At 52.3% G+C, this 19,004-nt stretch overlaps 1 protein-coding gene across 8 annotated transcripts in view; it reads right to left on the bottom strand.

Annotated features, from left to right (window-relative positions):
* Positions 1 to 52: 52 nt before the first annotated feature.
* DHRS12 (dehydrogenase/reductase 12) overlaps positions 53 to 19,004 on the bottom strand; it is a 36,355-nt gene continuing 17,403 nt past the window's right edge. For 5 of the 8 annotated variants that reach the window (XM_060080083.1, XM_060080084.1, XM_060080086.1 and 2 more), the window contains 5 exons: positions 7,762 to 7,823; positions 6,392 to 6,496; positions 4,901 to 4,991; positions 1,961 to 2,098; positions 53 to 1,060 (listed from right to left, as the gene is read on the bottom strand). In XM_060080083.1, coding sequence (XP_059936066.1) covers positions 951 to 1,060; positions 1,961 to 2,098; positions 4,901 to 4,991; positions 6,392 to 6,496; positions 7,762 to 7,823 — 506 coding nt within the window. In that variant the 3' untranslated portion in view covers positions 53 to 950. Of the gene's footprint in view, positions 1,061 to 1,766; positions 2,099 to 4,144; positions 4,500 to 4,900; positions 4,992 to 6,391; positions 6,497 to 7,761; positions 7,824 to 19,004 lie in introns of those variants that run through there. The other 3 variants (XM_060080088.1, XM_060080082.1, XM_060080085.1) reach the window with 3 other exon arrangements.

The raw sequence follows: 19,004 nt of genomic DNA, 5'->3' as shown, positions 1-19,004 counted from the left end.
TATGTTCCCATATCTCTTCCCTCTTGCGTCTCCCTCCCTCCCACCCTCCCTATCCCACCCCTCTAGGTGGTCACAAAGCACCGAGCTGATCTCCCTGTGCTATGCGGCTGCTTCCCACTAGCTAGCTGTTCTACGTTTGGTAGTGTATATATGTCCATGCCACTTCTAATCATAGCAAATGTAAATAAACCAGGCCTCCCGTGATTGTTTATGTAAATAGGCACTGACCCTTGGCTCCGCTTTGCTCCTGGGGCCTCACGGCCAGGCCAGGGCAGCGTGGCGCCCCCTCCTGGCTATCCTTCCCCCCCGCAGCCCTGCTTCCCTCAAACCGACAGTGACATGGAATCTTTAGGATAAAACCACATCCTCAAAGGAGAAATTTACACGGGAAAAGAAGCTGCTGCAGAAGAGGCAGGTTCGCTCGTTCCCAGCCCCAGTCGTATTTATTTTAAAATAAAAGCTCCCATTCTGTGTGGCTCCTCATTGCTACAGGGGGTAACCTTTAGGGGGATTTTTTTTTTTCCGTGAGTTTTAGCACACTTGTCAGTTAAATGCTGATGTTAATAGCTAAAAAACATACATCAAGGCTTTACGATGCACCAAGCATTCTTCTAAGTGCATCACTAGTGGTTCACTGAATCGTTAAAACCACCCCTTGAGGTAGGTAGCACTACAATCTCCACTGACGGGGAAAATGAGGCCCCCAGAGGGTAAGTAACCCACCTGTGGTCCCACAGTGAAGAGATGGTGGGTCAAGGCTTCAATACTAGGCTTTGTATAAAGAACGGGGCTGATTTCTATGACTGCAGAAGGAGAGGAAGCCAGCTCAGACCACAGCAGTGGAATATGGGCCAATCTACGGGGACATCTAGACGTGGGGCCTGTGTACTGGGCCACACCTTCCCGTATTTTCTGAGGCGGTTCCAGCCCCGCGTTGGGTCTGGCCTGGCCTATTTAAATCTCTGAGCCAGCTCTTCCAGGATTTCAATTAGTTTCTCCTCTTCAGCCGGTGAGGACGATGTCCTAGCAAGAGGCAAATGTGTGGGCACTGGTTTCCGGTCTACAGGTGAGAGGGAAGAAGAAAGGTGTGAGCAGCGAGGCAGCATGGATGAGCCCCTGCCCGCCACTTGGGCCCCGGGTCAGTCATGTCACGGACGTCTGCCGGGGAGGGGCCCACACGGGACGGAGTTAGATGCCAGCCCTGCCCTCAAGGGTCCCCACAGACGATGAGGTGCTACAGAAGAGAGACCGAGTTGGGGAGGACAGGTGTCGGGCCGGGTTTTGAGGGACTCCAGCGGGCTGGGGGGAGGGTCCTCAGGCCTGGGTGCCGGCGGGGGTGGGGTTTGGGCTTGGGGAGTGTGGAGTGTTTGAGAACCGGCAGGTGGTGGTCAGAGGAGAAGGTACGGCCACACCCCCAGCCGCCACAGGGTCACCAGAGCTCCACCATGGCTCAGGCTCAGGCGGCCACATCCGTGGTGGGGAAAGAAGCGGAAGGCCCTGGCCTCCAGCATCCGCCCTCAGCGTGCCTCCTCTCAGACTGCCCGTCGGGACGCTGCCCAGGTTGGGAGCAAACCCTCAACAGATAACGGCCCCCAGAAGCACAAAGAAGAGACTCATTCCCTTTGCACCGCTGCTTGGACAGCTCCCATCCCCGGGTCTTCGGAGAGGGAGCTTTCATCTCCGCGGTGCCCACAGGGCCCGGCCTCGCCCAAGACTCAGAACAAGGATGACAACCCAAGGATTTCATCCTCAAGGGACCCAGAGTTCAGAAAGGTGGATGGGAAAAGCGGGTGGTGCGAAGTCAGAGGTGAGGCCCTTCACAAAGCACCCTGACAGGCGGAGGAGCCGCCCTGCCAAGGAAGGCCGGGCACAATCACGGGGAAGGGGAACAGTCCCTCCCCGACCCGAGCTGCATGGAGAGGAGGGTCGGGGGTGCCTCCACACCCAGGGAGGAAGTCACCTTGGAAGAAGCGGCCGCTGGGCTGCACGGCGGCCTTCGGGGCGAGGGCCAGCCACAGCACAGTGTCCGCGCCCTGGGCCTCAGAGCGCAGCCTGGCCCCCAGCCTGGCGTGGAACCCGGGCATCGACAACCGCACACCTGCAGGGGCAGGGGGGGCACGGACAGGGAGGTGAGGACAGCATCCTCAAGCCAGGACGCTGCCCGCGCTTGGCTTCTTCCACCGCCAAAATAACGACGATGAAATGGAATGGGACCAGACTGCCCTCTTCCCACTTCAACACAGCATTCCTCCAGGCTATTCAGATTTCACACAGCCTTGTCACAAAGCCCCTGAGGTGTCACCCTGTGGCCTGGGAGGGAAGTGCTGCTCACCAGAGCCCCGAGTCTGTTGGGTCCTGTGTCCCCTGGACCCCGGGCGCCCAGACCAGCCCGTCCCCTGGGAGCAAAATCTCCGGCACCGCCCCGCTTTCTATCCTAAGAAAGGAGGGTCACACTGAGGCCGAGAGGGGATCAGACTCCCGCTTCCTGGGTGACCCATCTCTCGCCAAGGATTCTGACCTCTCCGAGGATCCTGGCAGATGGTTCCTCGGGCTGCACTAGTGTTTCCTGCTTTTTAGGGAGGAGAGCAGTAAGAAGGGGAGGGGCTTCTTCCTCCGCCAAAGCTCCTCTAACTCGTCCTCCCCCTGCCCCCCACACCCGGCTACACAGAGGTTCCCCTCCTGGTGTCGCCTCCCCAGGGCCCCCGTGCTCACCACGGGAGGCCCAGCCCCCCCTGCCCACAGACCTCGGGGAACACACTGTCCCAACAGTGAGCACACTGGGAAACAAAACTGTTCTCTCGTGAAGCCAAGGAAAGAAAAGAAGGCAGAGAAAACAACGTCTGAAAGCTGTAATGAGATCAGGATTTCAGAGAGAAAGGATCATCTAATCTAAGGCCCTCATTTTTTATATTAAAAATAAACTTTTTTCTTTTCACAGAAACAGTACTTGCTAATTGTGGAAACATTAGGAAATACTGATGAGCAAAGAGAAGGAATTTGAATCCTTCCATCACAGCACTCGGGGAGGACAAGTGTCCATGGGCTCAGGCCCCTGCCCAGCCCTCCCTCGGGCTTCCGTGTCCCCAGACGGGCCATCTGCACCCGAGAGGCCCAGTCGTTGCCCTGTGACCTGTGGACAATAGAGGGCAAACTGCACCTTGACCCAGATGGTGGACCCAGGGGGTGGGCTTGGAGCACAGATTTTGCAAGCACACAGGTTGACACGAGGACTGTCAGGGTGATGTCCTTGGGAGGATGACAGGCTGGCTGCCCTCCACGGCCTGATGGAGCTACCTGGTCAGGCAGGGCTGGGCATGTTTCCCATCCGGAAGCGACAAGAAGTAAGAAGCCACCCTCTCGCGACACCCCTGGCCTGAGTCCCTCCTGGTGTGCTTGGCTGAGGACACCCCTTCTGCGTTTAAAACAGGAGGCTGCCAGACGTCCTCAGATCCGTGCCCCAGAGGGCTGGTCTGCGCCAGCTCTCCTAGCCAGGTCTCCATGGGATGCTATGTGACACCAACATACGCCTTCTTCCCTGGGGATATGGGTGTAGCAAATATAAGACCCTAAGGCACGTACCGCAAAAATAAGACCCTAAGGCACGTACAGCAAAAATAAGACCCTAAGGCACGTACAGTCTGGGGGACTGATACCTTCATTTAATGGTATAGTGCAGTTTTCCTTTCCCATAGACACTTCTCCCCAGCAGCGTTCAGGGCTGAACACATTTCTTGCACAGGCAGGTGCTCCATAAGTTATTAACTCACTCTCGTAGCACGAGTGCTGTGAGGAGCGACCTCATTTTCCACATCTCATTATTTCTTAGAATGAATTCCAAGGATGTATATACAAGTGTTAAGGCTTCTGCTCAACCGGCTTTCAGAAAGGATGACGGCGCGTATACAAGAGAGCCTGGGGGCCTCCCTGGTGGCGCAAGTGGTTGAGAGTCCGCCTGCCGATGCAGGGGATACGGGTTCGTGCCCCGGTCTGGGAGGATCCCATATGCCGCGGAGCGGCTGGGCCCGTGAGCCATGGCCGCTGAGCCTGCGCGTCCGGAGCCTGCGCGTCCGGAGCCTGTGCTCCGCAACGGGGGAGGCCACAACAGTGAGAGGCCCGCATACCGCAAAAAAAAAAAAAAAAGAGAGCCTGCTTCCCACGACGCTGTGGCCGGGCCCAGCCGGGACATCCTGGCCCCTCTGCGCCTCAGTTTCCCCACCTGGAAATGGGCATGCTAGTGCCCACCGCGGCGGGGCTGTGAGCACACACGCGTCAGTATCCAGACACGGCTGTGAGCAGCTCTGGGCTCTCAGGTGTCCTGGGGGTGCTGCTGTGCTGCTGTTTTCGGTGCCCTTTTCAGGGGAGGAGGAAAGAGCTACGGAGCCCACGTGATTTAGGCCACGGAGTTGGGAGGGACAGATCCTGAGGAGAGCTCTGCTCTCCCCCGCTGCTGCTCCAACGCGCTTCCAGAAAATTCCACTTGTCTCCTTCGGGACTGTTACCTGTGTGCATCACTACTTCTAGGAACCCGGGCAGCGGCGAGGTGGCCTGGCCTATCCCCACGTTCCCAGCATCTCCCGTTGACTTCCCTCGGTCCCCCTCACCCCTCTCGGTTCAGTTCGTTCCTCTCCGACACTCAGTGTGCACTGGCTCCCCCCACCCCGTCCCGAGGGAGGGGCCCCCAGCCGCACCCCACCCCAGGGCCGCCCCCTCTCTCCGCCACGCGCGGGGCAGATTAACACCAGCTCCGCCTGTGAGGACCAGCCTGCCCCTCTCAGTGGAAGCGAAGCCATTCCTAGTCCTCATGATACTGGTTTTAGATCACTCCGGGGGAGAGTCAGTCCTGCAGCCGCCCAAGATATCTGTAGATGAGACGCAGGCGCCGTGGAAATGAAAGACCTACCTGGGGTGTCGACCCAGCCGGGATGCATGCACGAGAAGTGGACGTTCGGGTGCGCTCGGGCCCACAGCTCCGTCAGGACCACCTGCTGCCTCTGGACGGGGTGGGTGGGGGGCGAGGAACAAACGGGAGGGGGGGCAAGGGGGCTGCGGGCGTGCAGAGCCGGCCCCTACCCTGCCTCGCCCGCCCCCCGTGCTCTAGAACCCGCTCTCTACCCCACAAGCTCTGGCTACAACCCAGGGCTGCGTCACGGCCCCTCCGTTTGAGACGCGGACAGACCAGCACCGGAAATGAGGGAACGCCGCACGCTGCCCGGGGGCTTCCCCCTCCCCTCCCCCCCGGAAATGGCACCCAGAGGGTCCTCTTTCCTAGTTGCTTGTGTTGCCGTGTTCGTTGCTCGGCCCCGCTCACTGTGTACCCTGGCCGCCGGCACAGGCCGGCACTGAGCGGGTGTCCGTGGACATATGAAGGAACTCCTGCCTTGGAGTGTAGGACGCGCACTGCGGATGCTTAGAGAACACAGCTGTTGCCAATTCCCTAACAAATCATCAAGTACCCCCCACTTAAGACTCAGCTGCATGGAGACTACTGCCCAATCCCAGGGCAGTTTGATTACGCTTTGCAAAGAGCTCCATCTGGGCCTCATTTACGGAGTGCGCGGTTTGTTCCCATGTTCCCTGGAAAAACTGTCAAGAAGTATGGTTCCTTCAGTTGTCAGGATCGAGTCATGAGAAGTAACCACCAGGAGCCGGCCTGGGGCTCGGTGAGGGAAAGCGCGGCAGAGCCAGGCTGCACGGGGGGTGGGGGGCGGGGCAGACAGGCAGACCACACCAACAGAAGGGACAGCTGGTGGGCACTGGCGGCTTCACCAACGACGAGGGAGCCCACCCAAGTGACGAGCTGAGGGGCCAGAACTATAAATGTGGAAGGTATACAGCCGGCTTCTAAAAACAGCTGTGATGAGCTGATGTATGGCGGCCTGACTACACTTTCTGTTAAGATCGGGCAAGAGATCTGGACCCCTGCCCTTTCCTTTCAGAGCTGGACGCACATGCCCTTCAAAGGGAGCCCGGAAACCCAGCGTTGTTCCAGGGGCATCTGTCCAGCCAGTGAGCAGGGGCTGCCCAGGGAGAGAGGAGTGACCTCCTGGGTCCATATTCCCTCTGAGCCGTGCCGGGCAAGGAACCCCTGCTGGGCTCCTGCTGTGGTGGCCACCGGCTCGCACCATGCTCCTTGTGGGTCTAAGAAACCAGGGAAGAGAGGTGGCAGCTTCTGTGGCTCTTCCTAGGGGCGAGCTGAAGTCCCCCAGCCCCACCCTGGTCCAGGCAGAGCTGGGCTGGGCCGGGCTCCTGATGGAGAAGAGGGTTCTCTCTCCACTGGGGAACATTCAGGTGCTGCTGCAAATTACTAAGATCCAAATTAACGTGAATCCCAGAATTCGCCTTCCTTGGAAAAGCACCCAGGTGGCAGCCTTGAGAAACTCCCCTCACTCACTTTGTTTTGTGCATAGACCATGGTGCCATCGAACGCGGTCCTCTCTGACTGCAGGTCATCGGTATTCAGTTTCTGAACCAACATTCCTCCGGAGGAGACTGTTATCTGCAATAAACATAATGGAGATTTGTACAGAAAAGTTCATAATACCCTCCCATCCCTCTTCTCTGTCAAGCAGCGTCATATTGGTTTCTTGTTGCTACTGCAACAAATGACCACAAACTTAGTGGCTTATAAAGTCGCAGATGAATTCCCCCACTGGAAGCTCTGCAAGTCAGAAGTCTGAAATGGGTCTTATGGGGCTAAAATCAAGGTGTCAGCAGAGCTGCATTCCTTCTGGCAGTTTTAGGGGGCATCTGTTCCTTCCCTTCTCCAGCTTCTAGAGGCCACTCGCATGCCTTGGTTTGTGGCTGCACCATGCCGACCGCCTCTGCTTCCACTGTCGAGTCTCCTCTGACTCTGGCCCTCTTCTTAGGACCCCTGTGACTGCACTGGCCCACGTGGGTGACCCACGATACCCTCCCATCTCAATACCCTTAACTTAATCACAGCTGCAGAGTCCCCTTTGGCCACGTCAAGGTGACGTATTCACAGGTGCCAGGATCTAGGACCTGGACCTCTCGGATCAGGGGAGGTCATTATTCTGGCCCTCACAGCAGAGGGAATGCAGCCTGCGTTAACTGCCTTCCTCCCGACTCCTCTGATTTCCGTCACTGTAACCCATCAGCCCGTCCCCTCCCCTTTGAGCGGCAGGTTCTCCAGGAAGTGCACCCACCCACCCACCCCCCGCTGACTGCCTTCCCCAGCCGCCCCTGCTCTTCAGAAGCCCCCGTTCTGAAGGCTTTGCCCGCTCTCGGGTGGCACTGGGGAGGAGCCTACGGTGAGGGCTGGGGACTCGTTGGTTGTGTTTGGGCAGCAGCCACCCAGCCTCGGCAAGAGGCAAGAGGCCGGAGCAGCGGGGGTGGAGGGCCCCTGAGAGCGGGGCAGGGGGACAGGATCGACAGCCGGCTCCCAGAAGTCTCTACTGCCAGAGCGAGCATTCTGGAATCCCAGGCCACGCCTACAAGCCCCTCAAGTACGTGTGTCCTCAGGACAAAGCCGCAGGCTGACCCTCACCTTGACCTGGATCCCTCCCCGCTTCACCGGCCCCTCCCTAGACCCACCTGGACACCGTCTGGGCTGGCCCACCGCTGCTGGATCTCAGATTATCAAACAGAAGGCCCATGGACCCAGGGGACAGAATTTGGCTCCCCCTATGGACGTGGACAGCATGGCCCCCTCGGGACAGTTGGGGCGACAAACGTAGGACCACTGATTTCCCATCAGGAGCAAAGTCATTTACTTACAAAACATCCCCGAAGTCAACTCACCACTCTGGGGTCGTGTTCTTTCTCCAAGACGGGGATCAGGGCAGTCGTGAGAACATACACACCTGGGGGAGGCACAGAGCATTCATGAGGGGGCGTGGGGCCATCTGGTGCCGCGGGACCCCTCCTCTCAGGTGGCCCCAGGGTGGCGGTGAAGTCGCACTGTTTACCTGCGTCCTCCGGGTGAGCGGCAAGAGGCTGCCTGAGCTGCGGTCCCCTCCTCTCGGAGGTTTCTAGTCCGATCGCTGGAACCCACCCTGTGTTGCTACTACCCACTATCCTGTCCCTTTTCCAGCCTCATGGGCTTTCCTTTCCCCAGGATTGGAACAAAGATGCCTTAGAACCTCAGGGACCGAGACAATAAAACGTCCACACCAGAGGAAGGCAAAAAGCAAACTGCACAACAGTCTGTGATCCCACTTGGCAGAGGAAAAAAAATGTATATAGACACATATGTTCATTATGTCTGGAGTGTGCATGGAAAAACATGAACAGGAAATGTGAAATGTAGCAACACTGCTTAGGCCCCAAGGGTGGGATTAAGTAAAGCGTTTGCTTCCTTTGCTGGGCATCTCTGTACGGTTTGAATTTGAATATTTCTACAATGAGCATATAACCTTATGGTTATTTCTGCAATCATAAAAACTATATGTCTAACATTTATAACGAAATGAGAAAAATATTGTTGAAGTGCATCTGACATGGAGAGAGATTCACAGTACATGGAATGAGACGTTTACAAAATGGCAGGAGGAACAGAATTCCGTTTTTGTGAGGAAAGATGTGTCAAAATGAAGAAAAAGTATCTGCAAGGTGCACTGAAATGTTCAAAACGCTTATCTCTGAATGGGCAATTATTATTTCTATGTTCTTATGCTTATCTGTTTCTTTTTTTTTCCCAAACAATGAACATATATTACCTTGTGTTAACGGGTTGGGGGTCGGGGAATTGAAATGAAAGCCCGGGGCTCTTTTGGGGCCACTCGTCAGAGTTTCTGCCTGCCCAGCTCTGCCCACCACCTTGAGCCCGGCCCTGCACCCAGGCTCACCGGAGCAGCCTGGTGTCACGGAAAGGGCGCTGGGGGGAGCCGGGAGCCTGGATTTGAGTCCTGGCTGGCACCTACCAGCGGTGTGACCATGGGCAGGTCGACAAAGCATTTCAGCCTTGGTTTCTTTACTTGTGAAAGGGATGGACAGCCCACCTCCTAGGATCACAGGGTTCTGTGGTGAAACGAAAATGTGCACGTAGCCTGGACAGCTCTCTGTGCACACTGGGTGTCGCCATTTTATTTCATTATTATTATTATTCCTATTATTATTATTAGCAATTCTGAGTCGTGCTCTTCACGCCACACAGCGTTCTTAGTGTCTGCACCCCAACCTGTCGTGGAAGGTGCCAGCCTCGTTAGTATTCATGGATTTTTAAAGTCTGGCAAACACTGGGTCTCTGACAGCTGTTGGCCTCCGTGCAGTGGCCTTGAACACTTTCTTTGCATTCACTGCTGGTGACTTTCTCTGTGATTTAATTTGCGAGAAGTAGAAAGGACTTCTGCCAAAAGCTATCAGCCCCATCAGCCTGCCGTGACGGATTGTCATAAACGACTCCTTGGCGTAAAGGAAATGAAAGCTGGAAGCAGGTTCCACACCACAGGCCGGCACCCCTCCTCCAGAGGCCCCGCTGCTTCCCTCCCAGAGGCCCGGGATGGGCCGAGGGCCGGACTCGCTCACCCCACTGGCGGGGGGGCTCCTCCGAGATGGGTGAGAGCTGGGGTAGCCCCTCTGTGCCTCTCCCCCGACCCAGGAGACGGTGGTGTGTTTTGTTTTCTGCTTCATCCTCTGCGAGAATATACCCTACGGGTAACGGGTATCAATTTAGATGCTAACAGAGTCACCGGCAGGAAGACTAGCTGGGCCATTCATCCCTACCAAATACGCTCACCTGTAGGGCACAGCCAAGTGGTAGGTGATTTTTTAAAACTCCTGGAGAAACTGCAGTTTTTAGCAGCAGGCCTTCAGGGCCCTTTCTATCTTTAAAAAAAAAAAATCTCCCGCATTCCAAATCCACAAAACGGGCCTCTCCCATCCTGCTCTCTGGGTCCCCCACCCACCCCCGCAGCAGATCTGAGCCATCGTGTGCTTCTATATGCTTTTGGCCTCCTAGGTCCCCAGCTTTATCATTTCAAAGCACATATGTCGCTCTTCACACACAGCAAGCATTTCTTCTCCTTGAGAAGGAGATGAAGCCTCTCTCTTTCCAGCCACAAGTGATTTATAATCCTCCAGCCTCCTAGCCAGCTTTCTGAGGCCTTTCCTGTGTACCCTCAGCATCTTTTCAGGCCAGCAAAGAGAAACACAGGAAGAATCTGCTACATGCCCAGTATAAGCTCCTTGTTCCTGCTCCGTTCTGCCTATGAAACTTCTTGCCTTGTACAGTTCTTTGAGGCTCCTATCTATTGCTAGATTGATGTTCCCCAATTTAGGAATCTCTGAATAAAGCCAATAAGATCTTTTAAAAGAATCTGCTAAATTAACATAAAAATATATAAGTAGTATGTATGTGTTTATTTATATATATTATTATTATTTTAATTAAAAGAATTGGAATTAAGAGAATCCCAGAGAGGTTCTGTGACTTTTCCAAGTTCCCAGCAAGTCCACACAGAATGGAAAACATGGCAAATCTCCCTTTTCTTGAGTCATTCAACCACAGAGTCCCAACCGACTCTGGTGCCAAGGGAGTAGGAATGAATCCGGTTGTCTGCAAGTCACTGCTCCTTTAGGATGAACATGGCACCAGCTATGTACTATCTCCCAGCTCACAGATCCTACCACGGGCCTGCTGTTCACACGGGCGGGCGCCAATGCCACTCTCCTGCCCCAAAGCCCTTCAACACTCCAGGCGCCCAACCAAATTCAGCAGAAAACTCCTCAGCCTGATGTGGTAGACTTCTTCTGGAGATGTGCCCCATCCCCTCCCCTTAGGGCTGGGCCCTGCATCCTGTAACAACACGTAACCGAGGCATGACCCTGGGCCAGGCACTGTGTTTGAGCCACGCAACCTCGACCCCATGGGCAGAGGAGACTGAGTTAGGGGTGACACCTGAGCCAAGCTGTGCCAGTCGAACCCTCCCTGCAAGAGCATGGGCACGGGACCCTTGACTCAGCGACCGCCATATTTGGCCCATGTGCACGGAAAAGTATCCTGCAGAGACAGGAGAGCTGGGATAGAGTCTGTGGACAAGGGTCCCAGAGAAACAGGAAAAGTTCACCCCAGTTCCTCACGCTCTCCTGTCCTGTCCCTGACGCTCCCAAAGCCCAGCTGTGCCTCTGCCGCTAAGTTCTGTGAAGGCTGCCCTTGCCTCCCCGCCAGTAAATCAGTTTTGTTTAGTCGGCTTGAGTGGGTTCCTATTCCTTGTAACCAGACAATCCCTAAGACACCGGGCTTGGTCTTAGCTAGAAAATCCACCAGTTCACCTGTGCTTACCAGCTAATAGGAATATCCTTGGAAAGGTGCAAGCAGTGCGCTGCTGGAAACAGCTATGGGTGCCTTCGGGTCATTCCTATCTTAGTGTGAACCAGTTTAGTAACTTCCATTCCTCCAAGACTGACTAGCTAAGATCAGGGACATTTGGGGGATTCAGAGCTTTGATGAGGAGAGAAAAAAAAAAAGAGAACCTATTTTAGTCTGGGCTCCTGGAGGAGGGCAGGTCTGGGTGTAGGGAAGACACCTTCAGCCACAGGATAATGTGCCCAAACTGAGTTCTGCTCCCAGTAATAAGGAAAATAACTCATTATCATTATGACTCATTAGTATTTTTAATTTACACAATGCCTGCCTTCCAAGGAACTCATTATGTCGATGGAGGTTCATTATGAGAAAGAGATTTGGGTGCGGAATTTATGTTGGACACAGTCTTCTAAATACAGCAACAAGGACCTTTATGACATGGGCACGTGACTTGAAGCCAACCTCTCTCTATAAGCTCATTAGGAAGGGATGTTACACTGTGTCGAGCCGGGTAATGCTGAAGGAGGGGTGCGGGGTACTGTTAAAGCACTCCTGAAACCACACTTCCATCCGAATATTAAACTCATGGTGCTCCTGAAATCATACCATATCATGGGTATGATATATTTCAGTAGCATTAAAAGTATTGTTTGATGAGAAAAATCTACTGCAGTGTTTACATTTAGCATAGGAGAACTGATTGGAGTTTCTATTAAGAAACCTTCACAGCCAGCTTGAAATAAAGCCACTTTGGTTACCAAGTGGGTGTATTTGGGTATATGCTTCTACCAACTGTACTATCTGCCGGGGAAAATGACTGTCCCTCTACCCCTGGGAGGTTACTGGTGTAGATTCTAAAGGAGCAGACAGTTGTGTGATGAATACCATTTGGTACCTCTCCCATGGGTACAATAACACAAACATCCCATAGCGAGCCTAGGGGCCTCACACGCGGACTTTACAAATTATATAGAGACCATTTCAAAGGTCATATTACCTGGGGAAGCTGGGAGCACAGAGTCCCAGAGAAAATGAGGCATTAAGAGGCATTAGAGTCATCCGTTTCTCGTGGGTATTTACTCCTGGTTTGGGGTCAGACAGCGGTGAGGATGAGTCAGGTCGTTCCCTTTGCCCCCACCCTCAACCTCCCCCGCTTCCAGTTCCACTTGCTAAATGCCAGACCCAGTGCTAAATACTAGGGATACTGTGAGAACTCCCTGACTGCAGGGTGTTCACTAGGCATTAACAGGTTATTATGTAATGAACCTACACCCACAGTGAGGTCAGTGCTGTGCAGAAGAGAGTGTTCTGAGCACATGGGACGGGGTGGCGGTAGCACTGGGGCCGAGTGAGCAGTGAGGTGACAGCTGAGCTAAGATTTAGAGGCGAGAGAGGCAGGACTAAGCTGGCAGGGTGCTAGGAGGGTAGGGAAGGAAGGAGGGTGTCCAGGCGTGGAGCACAGTCCGTGCAAAGAGCCTGGGGGCGGGAGGGCTCGCTCAAGGGTGGCTGCAGCTGTGAGCAGCCAGAGAGCATTGCTTAAGTGTGGGCGTGGACACTGTGAGCTCTACCTGTGAGGTGGGAAGGGTCCGCCCGAGAGGAGAGCGGGGAGGTCTGGCACCTGTCTTGGGCTCCAGGTAACCCACAAAAGTGAATATGCTGCCACTTCCCTGTCCTGCCCAGGCCATCCAAGGTCTGTACCTCAGGGTGCTACAGCGAAACCCGTGTTTCTGGTGCAGGATGACTGCATCACTCCTTGCTGTCACAGACGAGAGGGAGGCTGTTGGTACTACACCTGGGGCACAAGGAAAGAGCCCGCTTTACAGCAGGGAGAGAATCGGCTTATTAAAAGCATGAAGGTGCTTAACTGGGGTTTTGTTTTCAAAACTCCCCAAATGGGCGTGTGGTAGAACAGCTGTGAGTAGCTCACCTTTAAAGACACCCACGGGATCCCAGCCAGATCATCCGGTAAGGTCCTGGGCCCCCGGGCCAGGATGGGGCCGGGCACCTCACTGGCTTCCTGAATTGGGGCCAGTGCTCCTTGGCTGGGAGAACAGGGGGCGTGGTCCCCACGGGGCCCCAAGAGAGCTCGCCTGGTCGGGCACTGCAGTGCCTCAGACCCCACCCCGGAGTGGCGGGCAGGCAGGTGGGGAGGCCCATCGTGGCTCAGCTCTGGAAGGTGTTTCTGCCTCATCCAAAGCAGCCTCAACGGCTGGCAGAAAACCAAAGCCAAGGGGCAGATGATCTCTGACCTTTGGGTTTATCCATTCTGCCCTCAGGAGGGCTGCACAGGGCCCCCCCGCCCCAGTGCAGTTTTAGACCAAGAGCCTCACCCAGGGCTCCAAAGCCCTTCTGGGGGCCGAGGGGTCCTACCTCGTAGCTTCAGGAGCTCCAGACCCCACCAGTCTCCCCTGGTGCCTGAAGTCTGGCCTCCTCACCCCCAATCTATCAGCCCTCTGGGTGAAAATGTCTCGAGAAGGAGAGGAGTGATGAGCTAGGGCTTGCCCTAGAAGGTATTAAAATGTATGTGAGTAACGAGAATAGTGCCGTCGTGACAATAATGACTGGATCAGTGGGACGGACTGGAGCTTGGAAAGAGCGGCAGCTGAGTGAGAATTTGGTACATGAGGGAGAGGGCGTCACAACTCAAAAGAAAGGAGAGGTTATGCAGTATAGAAGCAGAGCTGTGGCACTGCTTATTAAAAAGCGTGAGAAGAAAGAGAGAAAGAGAGAGGAGAAAAGGGTCCTTACCGACCTAATACCCACATAACTTCCAGTGGACGAAAACGCTAAATAAGAGAAAATGTTGTAAGAAAATAGAGGGAAAAAACAAGTATTTAGAGTAACCAGGATTTTTTTTTAACCATAAAAATGAATAAATCAGTCTTAATAATAAATGTACAGCCTGACTACATAGAAAATTTAAACTTGTGTGTGACCAACCAAAGCACCAAAAACAGAATTAAAAAGTAATTTGCTAAACTGGTTGGGGCGGGGGGTCAGGGAGGAAGGCACTTGTGATAAATGTGCCAAAGAAGGCTTATAAACCAACAGTTTAAAAGACGATGATCACAATTGAAAAATGGGCAAAGGACATGAACAGGCAACTCCCAAAAGAAATACAAATGGCCAATAAATAACCACCATCGCCAAGTTCAATATCACTAGTAACCAAAGCAATGCAAAGAAAAGTAAGATGCCAGATTTCATCTATCACTTTTGCAAAGATCATTCTTTTGGGGATGATGGGTGGGACCCAGAGTTTGTTGGGATAGGGAGAGATAAATGCTGAGGTGGGAATACAAATTGCTCCAATTTTTCTGGCGGGCAATTTGGTTCATGTATAATGTATTTGGCAATTTGGTCAAAGGTCTCAAAAATGGTCACAAACTAGGTGTCTGTAATTTCACTCCTAGGAATCCATCCTAAGGCAATAACCAAAGATTCACACAAAAATGTATGAACGAAAGTACTCATGGTGGAATCATTTTCAATAGTGAGAAGTTGGAAACAAGCTAAATATCCCACAATAGGGGATAAACATACTAAATTATAGCACATTCATACAATAGAATATATTCTAAATAGAAGTAACATTTTAAAGGATGTTTAATGACATGAGAAAACATTTATAATATAATGCTACCTGGAAAAACACAAGACTCAGAGTGGTACACACACTGTGGCCCCTCCTCGGAGTAGGGGACACACATAGAAAAAGGCTGGAAAAAATAGACCCATGTTAATGGTGGTTTTATCTTAATGATGGAATTACAGGAGAGTTTTGGTTTCTCTTGGATACTTTTATTTCCCTATTTTCTAAAAGAATGACACATTTGTCTCACGATTAGAAAAAAGCGATCCTGAATAAACACCACCTCCCTACCCTGCCCCCCCCACAAAGTCCTAAGGTGGCACCTGCTAAGATGAGCACAGATCCTTGATTTACTGAGCTGTGAGCTGGGACCCAGAAAGGAGTGTAGCCCAAGGGAATGAGAGAAAGGAGACAAAATGTTTGCAGGGAAGCAACAGAGGAGGCGTGAGGAAGGGAACTGGGAATGGTGCAGAATGTGGGATGCTGCTGAAGCCATACTGGTTTTGCTGGGGCCCTGATAATACTCCAGCGTCCATTCGTTCAGTCGTTTGAAGAGATCAGAGGGGCTTGGGCACCTTGGGGCCAGATTTCGAAACAGGAGAAGGACACCTAAGGGAGCCCTCTGATGTAGCTGGACAGCAGCCCTCTCTCCCTCTCCCTCCTCCTGCATCTTCCTCTCTCCCTGCATCTCAGGGGCTTCTTAGGGGAGAGGTGGTGCAGAGAAAATCCTAGGACAACGATGGGGTCCCTGAGGAACGATGGGAAGGCCAATGAGACACTGAGGCTGGCTGATCACCTTTTCTTTTGTGACTACTGCCTGCTTTCCAATTTTACCCAGAACCAGGTGGGCTCACAGAAATCATGAACCCTGGCTCCAGTCAAGGGTTCCTCATGGGGTCACCTTCCCTCACCCCAAGACTCTCCTGGACAGCAAGACTGCCATATCTCCATCCACAGCCTTTGCGCATTCCACTATCCTTGGAATAGTGGAAGGACTTCCTCTGGCCTCTGCACAGCACAGAAGGTGCCTCTACGTTTATTCCTCACCAACTGATGCTTTTTAGCACCTATTATTATCAGGCGTGAGCAGGGTGACCTGTGCTCTAGGCTGGAGGGAAGCCAGTACCCCTTCTAGGAGTGCACTGATTTGACGAGGGCACCTCAAATCAATCATAGTAAATAGTCGGCTTCTTACCAAGAAACAGACTCACTGTGCTGAGAGCTATGATACTTTCCTATCTTTTTGCTTTTTCTTATATATTTTTACATCCAGTAAAATTCTGTGTGTGTGTGTGTGTGTGTGTGTGTGTGTGTGCGCAGCTCTATGAGCTCTTGCAAATGCATACAATTGGGTAACTCTATGCATTAGATTGCGGTGTGGTTCACAACCGTTCCGTCACCCCAAATATTCCCTCACAGTCACCTTTGTGGTCACACCCTCCTCCCACCCCTAACCACCAGCAACCACTGACCTGTTCTCAGTCCCCATAGCTTTGCCTTTTCCAGAATGTTATATAAACAGAATCATACAAAAAACAAGATATTTTGCTCATTAACTATTTGGGGTTAACAGTTACCACATCAAACTCAGATGCCCCATTTCCAAAGACGTAGAATGTAATAAAATAGACCCTTGTCGTAGATTACTGTTTGACAATATTCACCCTCTCTTCCCCAGTTTCCTGGGAGGAGTATGTTTCCCTGACTCTTGATTTTGGGCTCTGTGAAATGACTTGCATTGGTCAGCTGGACGTTAGCAGATCTGAAGCAAGCAGGGGCTTGCAATGTGCTTGCACACTTGGGCTTCTGCTATTGCCACTGGAACATACTCTGGCCAGCCTAATGGTCCAAGGAGGATGCAAGAGTTTGGAACATGATGCAGACCCAACTTGCTGCTTAGAGATACCCTACTGAGCTCAGCTGATATTAGCCCACCCAGCAGACCTGCATAAGAGTCAACAAGAAATACATGCTTATTTATTGTATGCCTAAGAGATTTGGGGGTTGTTTGTTATGTAGCAAGAGATGACAGATACAAGCCTATAGCAAAAATGGACCAACTGTAATTTTGTTGTCCTTTATTTAGGAAGGTGAGTCACTCAGACTCTGGTTTCAAACTACTTCTAGTCCTGTTTCCTTGTTTATGAAATCCATAAAGTTGTTATGAGAATTGAACGAGACAGTCCAAGAAAAACACTTAGTGGAGCCCCTGGCGCATGGAAAGTGTTCAGTGCGTGCCATTATTATTACTATTATTATTATCATCATCATTATTAAGGTGTTTCTGGACCCTGGGTCCCTGCTTTAAACAGCAGTTACCATCGGGTGTGGAGCTATGCCGGTGAGCAGAAAGCTCCAAATAACAGAATGTGAAGGGAGAGATCATGTACCGTACACTGATGTACGTACGTCCTTCCAAAGTGACCTCAGCTGAACTTTCCCACCTTCTGCCAAAGATCTAAGGCACCACTGCCTGTTTATTACAGTCAATTAACTGATGACCCAGCTGTCTCGGAGGAGGTGGATGGCATCCTTGTCTCGTGTGCCATGGGTGAGAGGAGCTGAGATGCGGGGGAGAGTTGTGATCGGCTGATGCTCGGGCTGTGGCCAGCTGCCAGCACAGCACTCAGCGAAGCACTGCGCCCCTACCCACCCCACACACACATCCGTCTTCACTCCTCACGGACTCTGAATGCCACTGAACGCCAACAGGCAAAACGGATATGGTTTGAGAAGACCCGAAACACAGGGGCAAGAACAGCAACCAAACAGCATCTGTCTCATGAGATCACTTTACCTCCACACTTCGTCTCCCCACAAACCTACCCTGGGGCAGCTCATTTTTGTCCCTAGGAGAGTAAACTATGAAAACCTCTCCATGCCCCACCCATCCCCGCAAAAGGAGAGGGAGAATGATTTCCAAACTTTATCTGATTCACAGACTGTGATGTCTTCACAAAGAGCCACATGCAGCCATGGGCTGACAGTATTTCACTAAATCCACCACCTCCAACTCTTAGCATCTGGTGATAAATTCTGCAAATCCTATTGTGTCCTGTCCTCAGAGTATCAGGAATCTACTGATGTTTGGCTGGGGATTGGAAGTATTTCTAGAGGCCAAACTGAATCTTAGAAAATAGAAAACCGCCTAACCTGTGTTACATAATCAGGCCATGAGAACATGTTTCATATTAGAAAGGCAGCCAGCAGTTTCCTAGGACCAGACAGAGGTATGGGCTGTTTGTCTGGCTCTGGACCTGCTTCAGAATGACAATATTTGAACCCCTCTGTATCTCCTCATCTGTAAAGCAGAAGCACATCAAGCTGCCCTCTCTGTCACTGACTTGCTTCTGTGTATATTGGACTACGTCTTCCCCTCTGGAGAGGATGAATACATATTAAGCATGAGAATTACTATGCTTCTCAGAGAGGTTGGGAAGATCAATAAAATGTTTCTAACACGGGTAGGAAATGAAAATGAAAGGTATCAAGGTCCTTAGAAGCAGACCGGATCCATAACAAAAGTACAACATAATTAGCTGTATAATCAAAAAGGCAAAAGCAAAAACAAACAATAATAAATAATAAAATAAAATTTTTAAAAAAGGGAATTCCCTGGTCGTCCAGTGGTTAGGACTCCGCGCTTTCACTGCGGTGGCCTGGGTTCAGTCCCTGGTCGGGGAACTAAGATCCAGCAAGTCTTGCGGCGTGGCAAAAAAAAAAAAAAAAAGGCAGTTCCCTTAGAGTCTATCAGATCTGCCCCACATTCTCAATCAATGCAGATTCCCAGGAGGCCCTCTAAGCAGTGCCCCCAGCCCTGGGCCATGCTTCTCCTGGCATGGCTGGTCACTCCCCTCCCAGCCTCCCTTTAGCACTTATCTCACGATAACGCAGTGATGGGTCTGAGGGAGGAGAGGCTGGGGGCTGGTAGAACTCATCTTGGTTATGCACATGGGCTCTGGAGGCAGACAGACTTGGGTTCAAATTCTGGCTCCTCCACTTGACCTTGGGCAAGTTATGCAAGCTCTCTCAGTCTAGTGTTTTCATCTGTAACGTACAGGCAGGAATACTTCCATCATAGGGTGGTCACGTGGGTTCAGTGCCATATATACGTACGCCACCCACGAGTGCCCAGCATGCAGCGCA

Source organism: Mesoplodon densirostris, chromosome 17 (assembly GCF_025265405.1).
Source record: "Mesoplodon densirostris isolate mMesDen1 chromosome 17, mMesDen1 primary haplotype, whole genome shotgun sequence".
NCBI classification, from domain to species: Eukaryota; Metazoa; Chordata; class Mammalia; order Artiodactyla; family Ziphiidae; genus Mesoplodon; species Mesoplodon densirostris.
The sequence above is the reverse complement of the archived record's forward strand: the minus strand, read 5'-3'. Positions and strand labels throughout refer to the sequence as shown.